This window comes from Schistocerca gregaria, chromosome 3 (assembly GCF_023897955.1).
Source record: "Schistocerca gregaria isolate iqSchGreg1 chromosome 3, iqSchGreg1.2, whole genome shotgun sequence".
Classification (NCBI taxonomy): Eukaryota; Metazoa; Arthropoda; class Insecta; order Orthoptera; family Acrididae; genus Schistocerca; species Schistocerca gregaria.
The window spans coordinates 408,833,263-408,852,878 of NC_064922.1; the positions used below are offsets into that span (position 1 = coordinate 408,833,263).

At 42.4% G+C, this 19,616-nt stretch overlaps 1 protein-coding gene across 3 annotated transcripts in view; it reads right to left on the reverse strand.

Annotated features, from left to right (window-relative positions):
- Nucleotides 1-816: 816 nt before the first annotated feature.
- The window catches only part of LOC126354321 (uncharacterized), a 44,662-nt gene continuing 25,862 nt past the window's right edge, over nucleotides 817-19,616 (reverse strand). For all 3 annotated transcript variants that reach the window (XR_007565298.1, XM_050003879.1, XM_050003878.1), the window contains exon 2: nucleotides 817-1,323. Coding sequence is in view for 2 of the 3 variants with exons in the window: in XM_050003879.1 (XP_049859836.1) it covers nucleotides 916-1,323 (408 nt within the window). In the remaining variant the exon portion in view is untranslated. The remainder of the gene's footprint in view (nucleotides 1,324-19,616) is intronic.

Below are 19,616 nucleotides of genomic sequence, written 5' to 3' on the forward strand. Positions count from 1 at the left end.
CACTCCTAGTGAGCCAATTGTTTTGTTATTATTTAAAAAGACATAGGTAACGTTAGATTCATAAAATGTTTCTTAAATATTTACAAAATACTAGGAGACACATGAAGTACGCTGCGATTATTACAATTGATTTGATTTTTTTCTTTTCTATTATTTTTCTCTCATTTAATTGTCGCTGCGAGGTAGGCAGTTCCTCTTACCTACTGAATAGTTCATAGATGGCGTCAAATATCAGCTAGATAGATGGTTGGTGTTGTCTGCAAAGCCTACCTTCAGTAGTCTTGAATGAATTATGACTGAAGCCCGAACAACAGAGGACTGACGTATTATGGCTTGTATCAAAACTCTGAAATACTGGTATGTAATGTAATGTACATGCCATATAGGTTATACCACGAGTTGTAATATTTTATACTTTAGCCTGACTATTTGCTTCTTGTATTTTTTTAGTACTGATAATGCCTATTTACTAGCCGAAATATAGATTTGACTGCGTTAATAAAGACTGAAAGAAAAGGACGATTGATTAATTGATGTTCTCCATCATTTTGAAAGTCATATCACAGTCGTTGATGCATTCCATATTCCTAATGAAAGGTAATTTGATCTTCGTTATACCCTATTTTGTCTACAGTTTGTTTCCTGTCAAGATTCTTTATCTATAAATACTGTGCCTATGTATACTGTTAAATATTCTTAAATCAGTGTTAAAACTCTTGTCATTTCTCTGTATAGATGTTTTAATATTTGTACCAAGCTCGTGGCTTATGACTCAAAACGTCCAAGCCAATAAAAAGTGCGTTCCAGAAAGAATGGTGTATTTTCAGCATTTTATTTTATGAAATGGCGACAAACAAATGAATGATAAATATGTACAAGATGTTTAGTTTCCCGGAGCGGGTGCAGATAGTCCGTTCATACAATTCTGTAGCATTTCCCGTTACGCCCCCTCCTGAAGCCAGGTTTACACTTGGCCAGGTTAGGGACGACGATGAATGTTTTCACGTGCGGAGCATCCGACCCAGCTGTGGTTACATCGTCCGTCATTGACGTCACGAAAAACTTGCCGCCGGAGGACTGTTGTTGCTGCTGTTGGTGCGTAGGTGCATTGCGCAGGGGGTTGTGATTGGCTGCTGAGGAAACTGGCTGTGATCTCGGAGGCAGTGTTGTGGACGTTGCTCGCCGGACAGGCACGGACGTCTTAACGAAGCTGCTGGCCTGATAGACAATGACACCACCATCGCAAGGTCGGTGTGCCAGGAGCACCAGCGAGAGAACAGTAAGCGCTGGACCTAGGTACATTTGCACCGCTCTGGCAGCAACCTGCAACACAGTGCACAACAATTCCTTAACATGATTGTCTTTTGTTATCGTACTTACTATCAAACACAACAAACAACTGCTGAAAATAGTCTTTTGATATACTTCTTTCCTATTTAGATTTGTAAGATTCTCACATTTCTACTACAGTAAGTAATTGATCTTTATTGTACTGGGACAAAGATAAACGAGCGCAGTGCATGAGTAACGAATAAGATCCTTGAGTCTGTGTTTAGTTTTATCTGTGGTTGACTTGCTAGCGTTGGGGCATTCTTATTACAGCCATAGTAGTGAACAGTTGAGCCTTTCAGAGAACGTGATCCGTTACTTGTGCATCTGGGAGAAACTGTATGGAATACTTTATTATGGAGATGAAAACTTATTTGTAATGCTTTCTTGTTCTTTATACTGATGGAGAACATTTTGGAGGCAATTTAAAGGTAGGGAAGGTATATAATGTTTATAATTAGTGCTAATTGATCTCCTTTCCTTCATTATGTCACGTATTACGCAACTGGTTGAAATGGTTGTAATTTTTGTAATGAGAGAATTTCGCAGTTGTTACAGTCGCTTTGTGTTGTGCAATCCTTTTTGCTGATAATTAGAGTCTGGTTTTTGAATAACAATTTTCTTTCAAGTAAAATCCACGTAGATGATTTATAGTAAAACTCTGAATATTTCGCCGTGTGTACATTGCACCTTACGCCACACGAAGCTGCAGGTTGTTCCTAACAAGCAAAAAGAAAAAAATTAGTAGTAAGCAGTTTTTTTTCCTGTAACTGCTGCATCTGCTGATTCGTATTTGCTTTCGAGAATATCAGTACTCCAGACGCGAAAACAGCATGTTCAGCAAGAGGTAACTCACTTTTATTTCAGGAAAGATCACACCTTGCATTGCTGAGTAGTGTGTAGTCGTGATTGTTAGGTCTCGTGCTAGCAAGCACATTAATTTTCAGTGAACAATATTGGCAATTTCAAACAGTTATTTTCTTCTGAGTAGAACAGTATTGATAACTTCAAACAGTTATTTTCTTCCGAGTAGAGCAGTACTTAATTTTGTGGATATTTCAAGTGAAACACTGCACTTCATATCAGGCATCGTTCGTAAAGCCCTTCGCTATTGCAGTAGCAGGAGCTCTGTAGTTCAGTTTCAAGGTAGTCGACTCTTTCACAGAAGTTTGTAGACGAGGCGTTTTGATTTGTAGGCCTACTTGTCTTGTTGAAAAATTACTTATACCAGAACATAGGAGTGAAGTACAACGTTCAGTCACTCACTTCACGGAAATTCTGTCTTTCAGCATAAATGTCTAAGCTCATTAAATTAGATTCATTTCCTTTATTTCAAATTTTTTATTTCATGAAGTTTAAAGATTATTTCACGACACTGTTCATGTGCTCGACAAAGGGCCAAATTATACTCAGTTTTGCTCAGAAATTGAATACCGTACCTGAAGTACACGTTACATGAGGCGAAAGGTTTTGAAATCACTATATTCGATTTTCTGACGTATGGACAGTTTACAGAGCCGACAAAATTTAGTACGCTACCGCTGGGTTGTTACAAGCGCGATCAAAAATTTTACATTTTTAAGGGCGTTGCTGTAGCTTATATGCAGACCAGCGTGACTCCGATGCAGGTATGGAAGTAGCGACACGTGGAAAGAGGTTAGTGTGGGTTTCGAAAGGAAATTTTTTGATCGCCGCTTATATTCATGCACACGCTTTGGAAACGACAGCTAACATAAAGCAAAAACATGCAAAATGTTTACCGCCAAAGTCGATTTAAAACTGCGCAAAGCTCGTAGCACCGATAAACTGGGAGCGCTCAATCCGCAGTATGTGCTCACACTTTTTTTGACAAATTACTTAACATCCATATAATATGTGAAAGTAATATCAATAAAATTTAATTTCAGTAATTCTATCACTAGCAGATGTTATGCTGCTTGATTTTTGAATCAGTATCTGACAAACATAATCAGTATTACACGTAAACAAACTTTATCAGTTGTTAGCTACAGTCACAGTTCAAACAATAAAGTGTTGGCACACGAGAACTTTCGCTATTAATTTAGGCCGCTCACCCGCGTGCGGTAAACACTCTGGACAGAAAACATGGCAAAAAGCGAAAACGAATCACAGTAATTACGTCGCCGGCTGCAAGCGGTGTCTGAATCTTAGTGCCGTAACCAACAGCTAATTCAGGAGAGCGATGTGACAACGGTAAAGAGGATGGAAAGCGATATCAAACCCGTTTACGACTGGTTATTGCTATGGAATATGACCTGCAGACAAATGTATAGTTCATTCATTATTTTTCAGATAACGGACTCGAAAAAATTTTAGACATTTACTCTTCCTCACAGAAGGGTCATTCGGTCCTTTTTTTCAGTTACTTGAGGGATAGTACACCGAAGCGCCAAAGAAACTGGTTTAGGCTTGCTTATTCAAATACAGAGATAAATAAACAGGCATAATACCGCGCTACGGTCGGCAACGCCTATATAAGACATTAAGTGTCTGGCACAGTTGTCAGATCGGTTACTGCTGCTACAATGGTAGGTTATCAAGAGTTAAGTGAGTTTGAAAGTAGTGTTTTATTCGGCGCACAAGCAATGGAACACAGCATCTCCGAGGTAGCGATAAAGTGTGGATTTTCCGTACGACCAGTTCACAAGTGTATCGTGACTATTAGGAATCCGATAAAACATCAAATCCCCGACATGGCTGCGGCCGGAACAAGATGCTGTAAGAACGGGACCAACGAGAACTGAAAAGAATCCTTTAACGTGACAGACGTACAACCCTTCCGCAAATTACTACAGATTTCAATGCTGGCCATCAACAAGTGTCAGTGTACGAACCATTCAGCGAAACATCATCGATATGGGCTTTCGAAGTCCAAGGCCAACTCTTGTACCCTTGGTGACTGCACGACACAAAGCTTTACCCCTCGCCTAGGCCCGGCGAACACGTTGCTTGGTCGGACCAGTCTCGTTTCAAATTGAATGGAGCAGTTGGACATGTACGAATATAGAGACAACCTCATGAATCCATGTACCCTAAATGCCAGCAAGGGACTGTTTAAGCTGGTGGAGGCTCTGTAATGGTGTGGGAGACGTGCAGTTGGACTGATATGGGATACCTGCTACGTCTAGATACGACTCTGATAGGTGACACGTACGAAAGCATCCTGTCTGATCACCTGCATCCATTCATGGTCATTGTGGATTGCGACGGACTTGGGCAATTCCAGCAGGACAATGCGACACACGACACATTCAGAATTGCTATAAAGTGGCTCCAGGAACACTCTTCTTAATTTAAACACTTCCGTTGGCCGCTAAACATCCCAGACATGAACATTATTGAGCATATCTGAGATGCCTTGCAATGTGCTGTTCAGAAGAGATCTCCACACCCTAGTACTCTTACGGATTTATGGACAGCCCTGCAAGATTCCTGGTTTCAATTCCCTCTTGCACTACTTCAGACATTAGTCGAGTCCATGCCACATGGTGTTACGGCACTTCGGCGTGCTAGTTGGGGCTCCAACACGATATTAGGCAGGTGTACCAGTTTCTATGTTCCTTCAGTGTATTAGCTACAGAAAATCGCTTTAATTTTGTGAACTGTGACAGAGCTGCTCTGTAGTTCAGCTTTAAGGTAGTTTACTCTTTCGCAGAAGTTTGTAGTGGGGGCGATTCGATTTGTACCCTACTTGTCTCTTTGGGAAATGGCTTATATCAGAATATAGGAGTGGAGTACCACGTTCTGTTACTCATTTCACCGAATGTCTGTGTTTCAGCACTAGTGTCTTAGTTCTAAAAAAGTAAAGCAATATGCTCTTCCTATAGCTAAATTAGTTGTATATTACCAGCTATGGATGAATACTGGAATTGCCTTGAGCAGTTATTTGTAATTGCTTTGTTGCGGAGGTCCTGCGTTGCTTAAACATTCAATGCTGCCCTTCAGTGCGCAACGTAAGATCGTTTGTGAATTTTGTGTGAGGATGATCCTGCACAAAACTTTTTACTGTAGTGATACCTCATATTGGTGTAAAGATCTTTAATAGCTCATGTGTTCATTAGCAACATGAAGTAGCTACGACGCTCTTGCCAGTGTACATTCTCCTAACAATGACCGCAGAGCAACATTCTGCGCATATTATCTGCTGTTCTCGCAGCTCTTACTGAAAAGCGTTCACACTTTCTTCACTGCTGATTGTTTTGTCCAGTTTAGAAGTTTCATGAATCCTAGACATAGGGAACAGATACTTTTCGGAAAACGTTAACTGTTGCCGTGAAGTTTTACGATGTGTTCATCATTGGCATCAAGGCTGTGTTCATCAGACGTCGCCATGTCTCTCTCCCACCTCCCCACCTCCCATTCCCCCCCGCCCAATGTGCTCTCGGTTGACACAACTGAAGTCGGTGATATCAGGTCATGGGAATTCTCGCTACAAGGCATCTGACTCGGAGCTGTCCTTGAAGTAACTGATTTGTAAGAGTTCCTTGTACCACTTTGGTGCCGACTGCTCCTCAAATAGCTGCTGCAGATGCAGTACGATGCACCAGAGCCACACGCTGAACACGTGACCGACAGGAGACCGATTTTTTTTTTTTTTCCAAAGCAAGTACAGTTGCTACAATCCTGTCAAGTTTTCCTGCAATATCGCACAAGAAACATCGAGCTTCTCGTAGCCCTATTACACGACTTCGTTCAAACTCATTGATTTTGGAGTCTTTGTCGCCTTAAAGACATTCTTGACTAACGTCAACTCATCAAGTCCAACCTCAAAGGTAACTCACGCCCACGACCGTTACAGAAAACCTGATGCTCATCGTCATAGTGGCGCCACTAGCACCTCTTTCATGCGACATCTTCCAATTTTCGTTATGTCGCAAACCCCTCCTTGGTCTTGCGATTTTTTCCCGTTGCTGTGTAATAGGACAGATCAGCTCTGTCTACAATAGAATTTCTTTACACATATGATTAGTGCTTGAAACTGAGAGTTTGTCTTCACCTAGTAACGAGTTATGATAAAAGCAAAATTTTGGAGAGGAGTACTTTAGAGCAACAATGATAGCTGGCGACGAACATAGTACAGGCTTAACTTCTATCTTGCTCAGCATCTAACTCACCGGACGAGAAGAGCTTCTCCAAAATACTACACGCTTTCTCGGTGAGATCTGCTCGACGGCTTATGTTGTACGGTCTGTTGGCGGGACAGTGACCGGGTCACCTTTTATTGAGAGTTCTTCTCCGAACGTAAACGGTGCCAAAGGTTGCCCTGTGCCGATATATGAGACTGGAACGAAGATTCAGTAACGTCTGCACAACCGTGTCAAGGAAAAAGGCTTGTCTTCACGCTGTTCTCATTTCCACTTGAAAGTCTAAACAATATTTAATGTGAAAGTGTAATTGATGAGCGTTGCACTTCCAAAGATAAGTGGCTGCAGCAACATGTGCTCCAGCCAATTATTTTCTAATTAATTAATTAATTACTGATTTCAGTTCGGTAGCTCGTGTTTAACATGACATAACCTGAAGGAAACAGTCCAGACTTGGGATATTCAAAATGACTCCAAGTTCCCAACGTGTCTCAAGTTGACTTTATGTACCTCTTCAGACACTTCCTTCAATATTTCACACCGCTTCACCTTTTTCCTATGCGTGGCATGTTGTAAACATAGCTACCAAAATGGTTCAAATGGCTCTGAGCACTATGGGACCTTAACATCTTAGGTCGTCAGTCCCCTAGAACTTAGAACTACATAAACCTAACTAACCTAAGGAAATCACACACATCCATGACCGAGGGAGGATTCGAACCTGCGACAGTAGCGGTCGCGCGGTTCCAGACTGTAGAGCCTAGAACCGCTGCTCGCCACCCTGGCCGGCTGTCCAGGTTCGCTACCACTGCTAAAATGAAGAGGTCACTTTACGCACTAGATAGGCAAAATAAAATGGCCCCTGTATTGTCAACAACACTGACGCGGGATTGAAAATAATTAATGACCGTCAGAGAATATTATGTAAACGAACACTGTTGACGGAGATGCAGCGCTGAGCTCCATTTATCCATGCTCGGTTTATCCAACTGAATAACGCGTAGCAGCCCTCCCTGCAACAGCGGTTTCAGAATTCTGCTGTAGCTCTGCCAGTGTGTGGACATTATCTGGGTAGACCATACCAATTTACCCAACAGCCAAAAATATCACAGATCAGGCGATCGGGTGGCCACAGGATTGCGGTGCTTCTGTTGATTGTCCTCTACTCACCCACCACATCATGCACGCGTCACAAGGTTGTCACGGATCCGTGTTTCTGAATCTATACTGCACATACTGTCATTCATCTACAGTGGGTGGTGTTGAACATTTTCTGGACATTCCATTCAGCATTAATAGTTTGGTGTAAGAATTATGTTGTGATGCGTTACGGCACCATACTTCGCGCATCGAACACCAATCTTGAGATCAGGAACGGATGGCTCTGAGCACTATGGGACTTAACATCTGTGGTCATCAGTCCCCTAGAACTACCCGAGGCAGGATTCGAACCTGCGACCGTAGCAGTCGCGCGGTTCCGGACTGAGCGCCTAGAACCGCTAGACCACCGCGGCCGGCGACGATGGAACGGATCTTCTAAGCTCTGTAACTGACCGCTGATATCAGCCGTCCATCCATATGTTTTATTTCTTATAGATAATAAGGTCACGATGACATGGATAAAATACTGAGTGTTAGAACTAAACTTCACTACTGGCCATTAAGATTGTTACACCAAGAAGAAATGCAGATGATAAACGGGTATTCATTGGACAAATATATTATACTAGAACTCACATGTGATTACATTTTCACGCAATTTTGCTGCATAGATCCTCAGAAATCAGTACCCAGAACAACCACCTCTGGCCGTAATAACGGCCTTGATACGCCTGGGCATTGAGTCAAACAGAGCTTGGATGGCATGTACCGGTACAGCTGTCCATGCAGCTTCAACACGATACCACAGTTCATCAAGAGTAGTGACTGGCGTATTGTGACGAGCCAGTTGCTCGGCCACCATTGAAATGACGTTTTAAATTACTGAGAGATCTGGAGAATGTGCTTACCAGGACAGCAGTAGAACATTTTCAGTATCCACAAAGGCCCGTACAGGACCTGCAACATGCGATCGTGCATTATCCTGCTGAAATGTAGGGTTTCGCAGGGATCGAATGAAGGATTGAGCGACGGGTCGTGACACATCTGAAATGTAACGTCCACTGTTCAAAGTGTTCAATGTCAACAAGAGGTGACCGAGACGTGTAACCAATGGCACCCCATACCATCACGCTGGGTGATACGCCAGTATGGCGATGACGAATACACGCTTCCAATGTGCGTTCACCGCGATGTCGCCAAACACGGATGAGACCATCATGATGCTGTAAACAGAACCTGGATTCATCCGAAAAAAATGAGGTTTTGCCATTCGTATACCCAGGTTCGTCGTTTAGTACACCATCGCAGGCATTGCTGTCTGTGATGCAGCGTCAAGGGTAACCGCAGCCATGTTCTCCGAGCTGATAGTCCATGCTGCTACAAACGTCGTCGAACTGTTCGTGGTGATGTTGTCTTTCGAACGTCCCCATCTGTTGACTCAGGAATCGAGACGTGGCTGCACGATCCGTTACAGCCATGCGGATAAGATGCCTATCATATCGACTGCTAGTGATACGAGGCCGTTTGGATCCAGCACGGCGTTCCGTATTACCCTCCCGAACACACCGATTCCATGTTCTGCTTACAGTGATTGGATCGCGACCAACGCGAGCAGCAATGTCGCGATACGATAAATCGCAATCGCGATAGGCTACAATACGTCCTTTATCAAAGTCGGAAACGTGATGGTACGCATTTCTCCTCCTTACACGAGGAATCGCAACAACGTTTCACCATGCAACGCCGGGCAACTGCTGTTGGTGTATGAGAAATCGATTGGAAACTTTCCTTATGCCAGCACGTTGTAGGTGTCGCCACCGGCGCCAACCTTATGTGAATGCTCTGAAAAGTTAATCAGTTGCATATCACAGCGTCTTCTTCCTGTCGGTTAAATTTCGCGTCTGTAGCACGTCATCTTCGTGGTGCAGCAACTTTAATGGCCAGTAGTCTACTTACAAGAGGGAGACAAACCTTGTAATAACCTTCTTGAAAACTTTTTCAGCCGCCACACAGTAATTCGACTCTACATCTACATGATTATCCTGCGATTCACACTGTATAACCACTCTGCAGTTCACAGTTTTGTGCCTGGCTGAGGTTTTGTCGAATCACCTTCAAGCTATTTCTCCACCGTTCCACTCTCCAGCAGCAAGTGGGAAAAACGAACACTTAAATCTTGTCGAGCTAGCTTGGATTTCTCTTATTTTATTGTGAGGATCATTCATCCCTATGTAGACACACGAGAAAAAGTATTTTCGCATTCTGAGGGGAAAGTTGGTAATTGAAATTTCGTGAGAAGATTCCGCCGCAACGAAAGACGCCTTTATTTTAATGGTACCATCGCATAATAGCATCACATCCATGGCACTCTCCACTATTTCGGTATAATATAATAGAAGCTGCCTTTTTTTTAAATTTTTCCATATCTTTCGTCAATCCTATCTGATGTGGATCCCACATCGCTCAGCAAAACTCCAGAAGGAGACGGGCAAGCGTAGTGTAGGCAGACGCGATGCAGTTTCTAAGTGTTCTGTCAGTATAGTGCAATATTTGGTTCGCTTTCCCCACAACAATATCTGTTTGAGCGTATTTAATTGAATTCACGGGCTTTACATTTGTGTGATTTATCATGTACCCGAAATTTAGTGGATCTCTTTTAGTGCTCACGTCCATGACTTCACACTTCTCATTATTTAGAGCCAAATGCCACTTTTGCACAATACAGATCTCTTGTCTAAATCATTTTGCAGCTAGTTTTGTTCATATGATTAGGAACAGCAGAGGACCTTTAACTGTTCCTTGGTGAACGCCAGATGTTATTTCTGTTTTACTCCATGACTTTCCGTCAATAACTACAAATTATAACCTTTACGACAGGAAATCACGAATCTAGTCACACAACTCAGACGACATTCCATACCCACGCAATTTGGTTAGAAATCGCTTGCGCGGAACGGTTTAAAAAGCCTCATGGAAATCTAAAAATATGGAATCAATTTGACATTCCTTGTCGATAGCACTCGTTATTTAGTTAGATTAAAATAGCTAGCAGAGTTTCAAAAGAACGACATTTTCTGAATCTGTGTTGGCCTTTTGTCAATAAATCGTTTTCCTCGAGATAATTCCTAATGTTTGAACACGATATGTGTTCCAAAACCCTACAGCAGATAGACGTCATAGATATGGGTCTCTAATTCAGCGCAGATGACTCCTATTTTCCTGATTGGTTGTTAGTGTGCCCTGGGCAAGTTTCCAATTTTCAGGTACGGATCTGTGTACGAGCGAGTGGTTGTATATGATTGCTAAGCATGAGGCTATTGCATCAGCATACTTTGAAAGGAATGTGACTGATATACCGCATGGACCAGAACAGTTGCCTTTATAAAGTGATTTGAGCTGTTTAGCTCCACCGAAGATATCCACTGCTTAGTTACTCATGTTGGCAGTTATTTATTCGAATTCTGGAACGATTACTTCGTCTTCTTTGGTAAAGGCATTTCGGAATACAGTGTTTAGCAAATCTACTTTAGTGGCATTGTTATCAATAACATTACCATTCCTATTTTGCAGTAGTGGTACTGATTGTCTCTTGCCACAGGTGTACTTTATATCCAAACAAAATCTCCTTGAGTTTTATGGCAGATTTAGAGACAGAGTTTCGTTGTGGAAACTATGAAAAGCATCTTGCTTTGAAGATCGTCACTTTCGAGTTTCTGTGAAACTTTTGCAATCTTGAGGATTTTGTGTTCTTTTAAATTTGATACGCATTTTCCGTTGCTCCCGCATCAGTGCTCTGGCGTGCTTTGTGTTCCTTCTGGAATCAGTAAAATTAATAAGAGATCTTTGGTATATACCTCTCAACTGCTGTCGAAACTATTTCTCTGAATTTACCCCACATCTGGTCTACGCTTAGGCAGTGAGATTGGAGGAAGGCGTCAAGCGAATTTTTATCTACTTATTTAAATAAATACATTGTGAGTTTATTTTTGGCGGATTAGGATGTTACGGTATTCAGTCTCGCTACAACTGACTACTACAACTAACCCCTGTTTTCGTCATGATGGTCACTATATGCTCCGGATTAGTTGTTGCTGAGAAATCAAGTATGCCATTTCCACTACAAGAGGGCTCATGAACTAAGTGTTCAAAATAACTTTCTGCAAAAGCATTCAGTACGATTTCGGACTCGTTTTGTGCCTACCACCGTTTTGAAACCTGTATTTTCTGCATTTTCTTCAACATATCGAGAGCAGATTGCAGTCACCACCAACAGTAATTTTGTGAGTGGCATACCTGTTTGATATAACATTTTCTGGAGAAATTGGTACCTGGCTTAATGATAGGAGCAATCGACTGGCTGCAAACAATCAATCCCTTTAGTTGTGGTTTTATGCATCAGTTGAATTATTCATTCATTCCTTTGAGTGAAACCAGTCTAAGGAAGCAATCAACGCAGCCAGTTAAAACTTTACGTTTCGGTTGGAGTGTTATTTAATTAATTAATTAAGACATTCATTCATTTGGGCTGGGGCCAGTCTGGGAAAGCAACCGAATGAAAACTGTCTGCTTAGTCAGTTGTATCTGCAGGATTATTATTAATTTATTTATTTCAAGTCGATCCAGTCTGTGGGGGGCCACAGAATGAAAACAGTTGACGCAGTCCGGCGCATTCAGTTCTGCCGGGACACATTACACAGTTTTGGCTTTGTTACATCATTATTGTTGACTGCACGCTGTTACCGCCTGTCGTCACTGTTGTTTCCATTTCGATATCTGCTTTGGAAAGCAGGAACGTTCAGTTAGGGGAATGGAAGAGATCATAGAGCTGGATAATAAGTTATCCTCAAGACAATTTCAATACTATATCTGTATCTGCAAGGGTGACTCATATTATGAAGCTAAATGATGATGGCATCCTCTTGGGTAAAATATTCCGGATGTAAAATAGTCCCCCATTCGGATCTCCGGGCGGGGACTACTCAGGAGAATGTCGTTATCAGGAGAAAGAAAACTGGCGTTCTACAGATCGGAGCGTGGAATGTCAGATCCCTTAATCGGGCAGGTAGGTTAGAAAATTTAAAAAGGGAAATGGATAGGTTAAAGTTAGATATAGTGGGAATTAGTGAAGTTCGGTGGCAGGAGGAACAAGACTTCTGGTCAGGTGACTACAGGGTTATAAACACAAAATCAAATAGGGGTAATGCAGGAGTAGGTTTAATAATGAATAGGAAAATAGGAATGCGGGTAAGCTACTACAAACAGCATAGTGAACGCATTATTGTGGCCAAGATAGATACGAAGCCCACACCTACTACAGTAGTTTATATGCCAACTAGCTCTGCAGATGACGAAGAAATTGAAGAAGTGTACGATGAAATAAAAGAAATTATTCAGATCGTGAAGGGAGACGAAAATTTAATAGTAATGGGTGACTGGAATTCGAGTGTAGGAAAAGGGAGAGAAGGAAACATAGTAGGTGAATATGGATTGGGGCTAAGAAATGAAAGAGGAAGCCACCTAGTAGAATTTTGCACAGAGCACAACTTAGTCATAGCGAACACTTGGTTTAAGAATCATGAAAGAAGGTTGTATACGTGGAAGAACCCTGGAGATACTAAAAGGTATCAGATAGATTATATAATGGTAAGACAGAGATTTAGGAACCAGGTTTTAAGTTGTAAGACCTTTCCAGGGGCAGATGTGGACTCTGACCGCAATCTATTGGTTATGACCTGTAGATTAAAACTGAAGAAACTGCAAAAATGTGGGAAATTAAGGAGATGGGACCTGGATAAACTGAAAGAACCAGAGGTTGTACAGAGTTTCAGAGAGAGCATAAGGGAACAATTGACAGGAATAGGGGAAAGAAATACAATAGAAGAAGAATGGGTAGCTCTGAGGGATGTAGTAGTGAAGGCAGCAGAGGATAAAGTAGGTACAAAGACGAGGGCTGCTAGAAATCCTTGGGTAACAGAAGAAATATTGAATTTAATTGATGAAAGGAGAAAATATAAAAATGCAGTAAATGAAGCAGGCAAAAAGGAATACAAACGTCTCAAAAATGAGATCGACAGGAAGTGCAAAATGGCTAAACAGGGATGGCTAGAGGACAAATGTAAGGATGTGGAAGCTTATCTCACTAGGGGTAAGATAGATACTGCCTACAGGAAAATTAAAGAGACCTTTGGAGAGAAGAGAACCACGTGTATGAATATCAAGAGCTCAGATGGCAGCCCAGTTCTAAGCAAAGAAGGGAAGGCAGAAAGGTGGAAGGAGTATATAGAAGGTTTATACAAGGGCGATGTACTTGAGGACAATATTATGGAAATAGAAGAGGATGTAGATGAAGACGAAATGAGAGATACGATACTGCGTGAAGAGTTTGACAGAGCACTGAAAAACCTGAGTCGAAACAAGGCCCCCGGAGTAGACAACATTCCATTAGAACTACTGACGGCCTTGGGAGAGCCAGTCATGACAAAACTCTACCAGCTGGTGAGCAAGATGTATGAGACAGGCGAAATACCCTCAGACTTCAAGAAGAATATAATAATTCCAATCCCAAAGAAAGCAGGTGCTGACAGATGTGAAAATTACCGAACTATCAGTTTAATAAGCCACGGCTGCAAAATACTAACGCGAATTCTTTACAGACGAATGGAAAAACTGGTAGATGCAGACCTCGGGGAGGATCAGTTTGGATTCCGTCGAAATGTTGGAACACGTGAGGCAATACTGACCTTACGACTTATCTTAGAAGAAAGATTAAGAAAAGGCAAACCTACGTTTCTAGCATTTGTAGACTTAGAGAAAGCTTTTCACAATGTTGACTGGAATACTCTTTTTCAAATTCTAAAGGTGGCAGGGGTAAAATACAGGAAGCGAAAGGCTATTTACAATTTATACAGAAACCAGATGGCAGTTATAAGAATCGACGGGCATGAAAGGGAAGCAGTGGTTGGGAAAGGAGTGAGACAGGGTTGTAGCCTCTCCCCGATGTTATTCAATCTGTATATTGAGCAAGCAGTAAAGGAAACAAAAGAAAAATTTGGAGTAGGTATTAAAATTCATGGAGACGAAGTAAAAACTTTGAGGTTCGCCGATGACATTGTAATTCTGTCAGAGACGGCAAAGGACTTGGAAGAGCAGTTGAACGGAATGGACAGTGTCTTGAAAGGAGGATATAAGATGAACATTAACAAAAGCAAAACGAGGATAATGGAATGTAGTCAAATTAAATCGGGTGATGCTGAGGGAATTAGATTAGGAAATGAGACACTTAAAGTAGTAAAGGAGTTTTGCTATTTAGGAAGTAAAATAACTGATGATGGTCGAAGTAGAGAGGATATAAAATGTAGACTGGCAATGGCAAGGAAAGCGTTTCTGAAGAAGAGAAATTTGTTAACATCGAATATAGATTTATGTATCAGGAAGTCGTTTCTGAAAGTATTTGTTTGGAGTGTAGCCATGTATGGAAGTGAAACATGGACGATAACTAGTTTGGACAAGAAGAGAATAGAAGCTTTCGAAATGTGGTGCTACAGAAGAATACTGAAGATAAGGTGGATAGATCACGTAACTAATGAGGAGGTACTGAATAGGATTGGGGAGAAGAGAAGTTTGTGGCACAACTTGACTAGAACAAGGGATCGGTTGGTAGGACATGTTTTGAGGCATCAAGGGATCACAAATTTAGCATTGGAGGGCAGCGTGGAGGGTAAAAATCGTAGAGGGAGACCGAGAGATGAGTACACTAAGCAGATTCAGAAGGATGTAGGTTGCAGTAGGTACTGGGAGATGAAGCAGCTTGCATAGGATAGAGTAGCATGGAGAGCTGCATCAAACCAGTCTCAGGACTGAAGACAACAACAACAATATTAATTATAGAAATTAAAAAAACATAGTTAATGGGGACAAATTCTTTTCCAAAAAGAAAATAACAGTACTTCCGACAGGTGACAGTATATGCTTAAAAAGCAAGTGACTAAGTCATCAAACATTTTCAAACAATGTATTTGTATTGGTATTTTCAGAAAGTATGAATGATCGTGTGGATTTTCCGTTCACATCGCCGCAGAATTTACTGAAATATGACTATCGGTGATGCGTACAAAGCAGCGGAAGAGAGACAGAGAGAGAAAGAGAGCTTCAATGAATTTTAATAACAAAGTAATCGTTCATCTCTTTAAGCATACTATAATGTAGCACCAATTACAAATCTTTCAAAACGAACGAAACATCCATATTTAGGCCGAATACCAGAAGTAAGAAAAAATCGTATTTCCGTAATTTTGAAAATACTTCACTTTTAGAAATATAGTTTTTATTCTTTTCCTTGAAATATACGTTATCTGCCACTAGAAAAGTTCGTAAACCTGGTCGTGGTTCGTGTGTAGCCGAAAAGGCAGGATAAGCATCTAAATGAAATCGCCCAAACACCGAGACTGAGTGACACAATTCACGCACCCTGCCGTTAAGTGCGAGAGACTTGTGTCATTCGGGTGTTTCACATTAAAGGGGACCGCGCCTCACCCTATCACCGACTGCGTCAAAATTTAGTATATGTGAGGGACTTTGCCAAGGATGAAAGTGACAAGTAAGAATTTCTAGATGGCCAAGCGTTTAGCAAAATTGAATTTTTGCCGCGGATTGAGCGAGACACGAGCGTTTTCTGTTAGTGTAGTTTCCAGGCAACGACTGGTGCGACGGATAAAGTGCAGAATGGTAAACCGAGCGTAGTGGGGCCGAGACTCCGCACGGAAACACTTTTTTATCATTTTTATTTTGAAATTTTACGTTACTTGCACTGCAAATAAACCTAAATAATGTTCAGTGTGTTGTATTTACTGTTATTTTATAAAAAGTATGAAAAAGAAAGACAAAGAGAAATTTGGGATTTCAGATTATTGATAAGAAAAGATTTAACTGACAGCGCCCACGAGGACACTGCAAATAACTTTCCAAGAAGGGACTATACTTAAAGTGTCTGACAATTGCTAAGGAACAGAGACATTGTTGGACAGTAGTAATCCCTCTCGATGATGGACGACATGAAACACACTACTGGGACTGTTGAAAATATCGATAACTGCAGACGAGTTGTGCTCTTCCAATAAATAATCGGCTGCCAATATTTTCGTTTTATACTATATTTTTTCCCAATTTTCGGTAATATTTGAAATTGTTGATTTGAAATTGTAGAACATAATTTTAACTTCACTGTGTGAAGGAGTCTGACTACTTTTTGAGCTCTCGCCACGTCCAGTCTGTCTGTTTGACTGTGTGAAGCATGTAAGGTGGCACAAAGAGGTCCGATTGCACTGGCGGTGGCGATATGGATAGAATAACAAGATTTCCGATGTGAAGAAACAGCACACCAGTTGCGTTAGAAACAATTTTTAATGCAAGTAATGTGCTATTTCTTCACATCGGCATTCTTCAAAAGCTGTTACAGAAAATGATACAAAAAACGTAAATGACAAGATTGTTCTTTTCAGTGGGTGGAGACGTGGAAAGAGATGCGCTCGGCACTACTTACAGAAACTGCAACGTTTAACTTCACCACGAATTTTGACATTACAACTGATGGGCCATGGCGTTTGCAGAATTGAAAAAACTAGGGGTCAACTTGGTGGGTTCAGACAAATCCGATACTTGATGAAACCGAACGACGGACCCATGGGACACCGTTTATTGTGCCACTTACATGCAGTTACCATTGTTAGTAAAGTGGTTGTCACCGAGCGTTAACGTGCATCGCTTTCCTTTCAGTTCTTGCTCTAAAGCAGGCTGCTAGCTTGTTGATGTACAGGATATCTAATAATAAATCAGTACTTAAATATATAGCTCCGTGCCGGCAGTATATTTACCATTTGCAGCTGATATTTTTATAGGCCGGTACGTCGATATATATCCGTCGTTATATCGATACTGTTCTCGATATAACAGTGGTCGATGATCCTTTTTTTAATATCAATGTATAGGATTCCTGAAAGTTTTAAAAATATCAACAGTCCTACATAGTACATACGTAGCAGAGGTGGAGTAGTATATTTCCAACTAAAAATTATACAGATTTCACCACAAAGGAAGACAGGATAACGGACATAAATAACGTTCACTTTCGACATAGGTCAGACTCCAACATAAAGGTCGATATTGGACTCCCAGTAAGGAATGTGACCCCCTTGCGCACTAATGCACATTTTACACCTGCATTCATGCTGGCTAATAACCTGTTGAGGAGTCCTTGGGGCATATAGATGCACTCCTCTCTCAAGACGGTTTTCAGTTCTTGCATGGTTCGGGGACGAGGTATTCGTTGAGAAACACGTCTTCCAAGAGCATTCCACTCATGCTCTATATGTTTTACGTCTGGGGAGTACGCAAAACATTCCATACATTCGATATCTTTGCTTTCCAGTATGTCCAATACCTCAGCAGTAGTGTGTGTGCTGGCATCGTCGTCCACAAACAGAAAGTCGGGACGGCATACATAAACAGTCGGACATACTCCAGAATAATCTATTTGCAATACCGCTATGCTGTAACGGTACCTCGAGAAAAAATATGTGGCGGTGTTCGGCCATACCAGAATGCCTAGCGCATACCGATGACATTCATGAACATTCTGTGATGTGTAACATGTTCCTCATTTTCTATACGCTAACTGGTGGCCAGCATCACTTGCCATTGTGAAGCGGGATTTGTCGGAGAACATCACTCAACTACAAGTTTACAGTGCGACCGGGTAGTAGACAGTGGCGGTTTCTGTGTACAAGCACAAGAGCACGACAACATCCCAACTTTTGACACCTTGCGGATTTATGGATATATATACACTCCTGGAAATGGAAATAAGAACACCGTGAATTCATTGTCCCAGGAAGGGGAAACTTTATTGACACATACCTGGGGTCAGATACATCACATCACGTCGGTGCGGCCCCCGACGGCACTGCGTAGGATCCTACGGTCTTGGCGTGCATCCGTGCGTCCCTGCGGTCCGGTCCCAGGTCGACGGGCACGTGCACCTTCCGCCGACCACTGGCGACAACATCGATGTACTGTGGAGACCTCACGCCCCACGTGTTGAGCAATTCGGCGGTACGTCCACCTGGCCTCCCGCATGCCCACTATACGCCCTCGCTCAAAGTCCGTCAACTGCACATACGGTTCACGTCCACGCTGTCGCGGCATGCTACCAGTGTTAAAGACTGCGATGGAGCTCCGTATTCCACGACAAACTGACTGACACTGACGGCGGCGGTGCACAAATGCTGCGCAGCTAGCGCCATTCGACGGCCAACACCGCGGTTCCTGGTGTGTCCGCTGTGCCGTGCGTGTGATCATTGCTTGTACAGCCCTCTTTCAGTGTCCGGAGCAAGTATGGTGGGTCTGACACACCGGTGTCAATGTGTTCTTTTTTCCATTTCCAGGAGTGTATATATATACACTCCTGGAAATTGAAATAAGAACACCGTGAATTCATTGCCCCAGGAAGGGGAAACTTTATTGACACATACCTGGGGTCAGATACATCACATGATCACACTGACAGAACCACAGGCACATAGACACAGGCAACAGAGCATGCACAATGTCGGCACTAGTACAGTGTATATCCACCTTTCGCAGCAATGCAGGCTGCTATTCTCCGATGGAGACGATCGTAGAGATGCTGGATGTAGTCCTGTGGAACGCCTTGCCATGCCATTTCCACCTGGCGCCTCAGTTGGACCAGCGTTCGTGCTGGACGTGCAGACCGCGTGAGACGACGCTTCATCCAGTCCCAAACATGCTCAATGGGGGACAGATCCGGAGATCTTGCTGGCCAGGGTAGTTGACTTACACCTTCTAGAGCACGTTGGGTGGCACGGGATACATGCGGACGTGCATTGTCCTGTTGGAACAGCAAGTTCCCTTGCCGGTCTAGGAATGGTAGAACGATGGGTTCGATGACGGTTTGGATGTACCGTGCACTATTCAGTGTCCCCTCGACGATCACCAGAGGTGTACGGCCAGTGTAGGATATCGCTCCCCACACCATGATGCCGGGTGTTGGCCCTGTGTGCCTCGGTC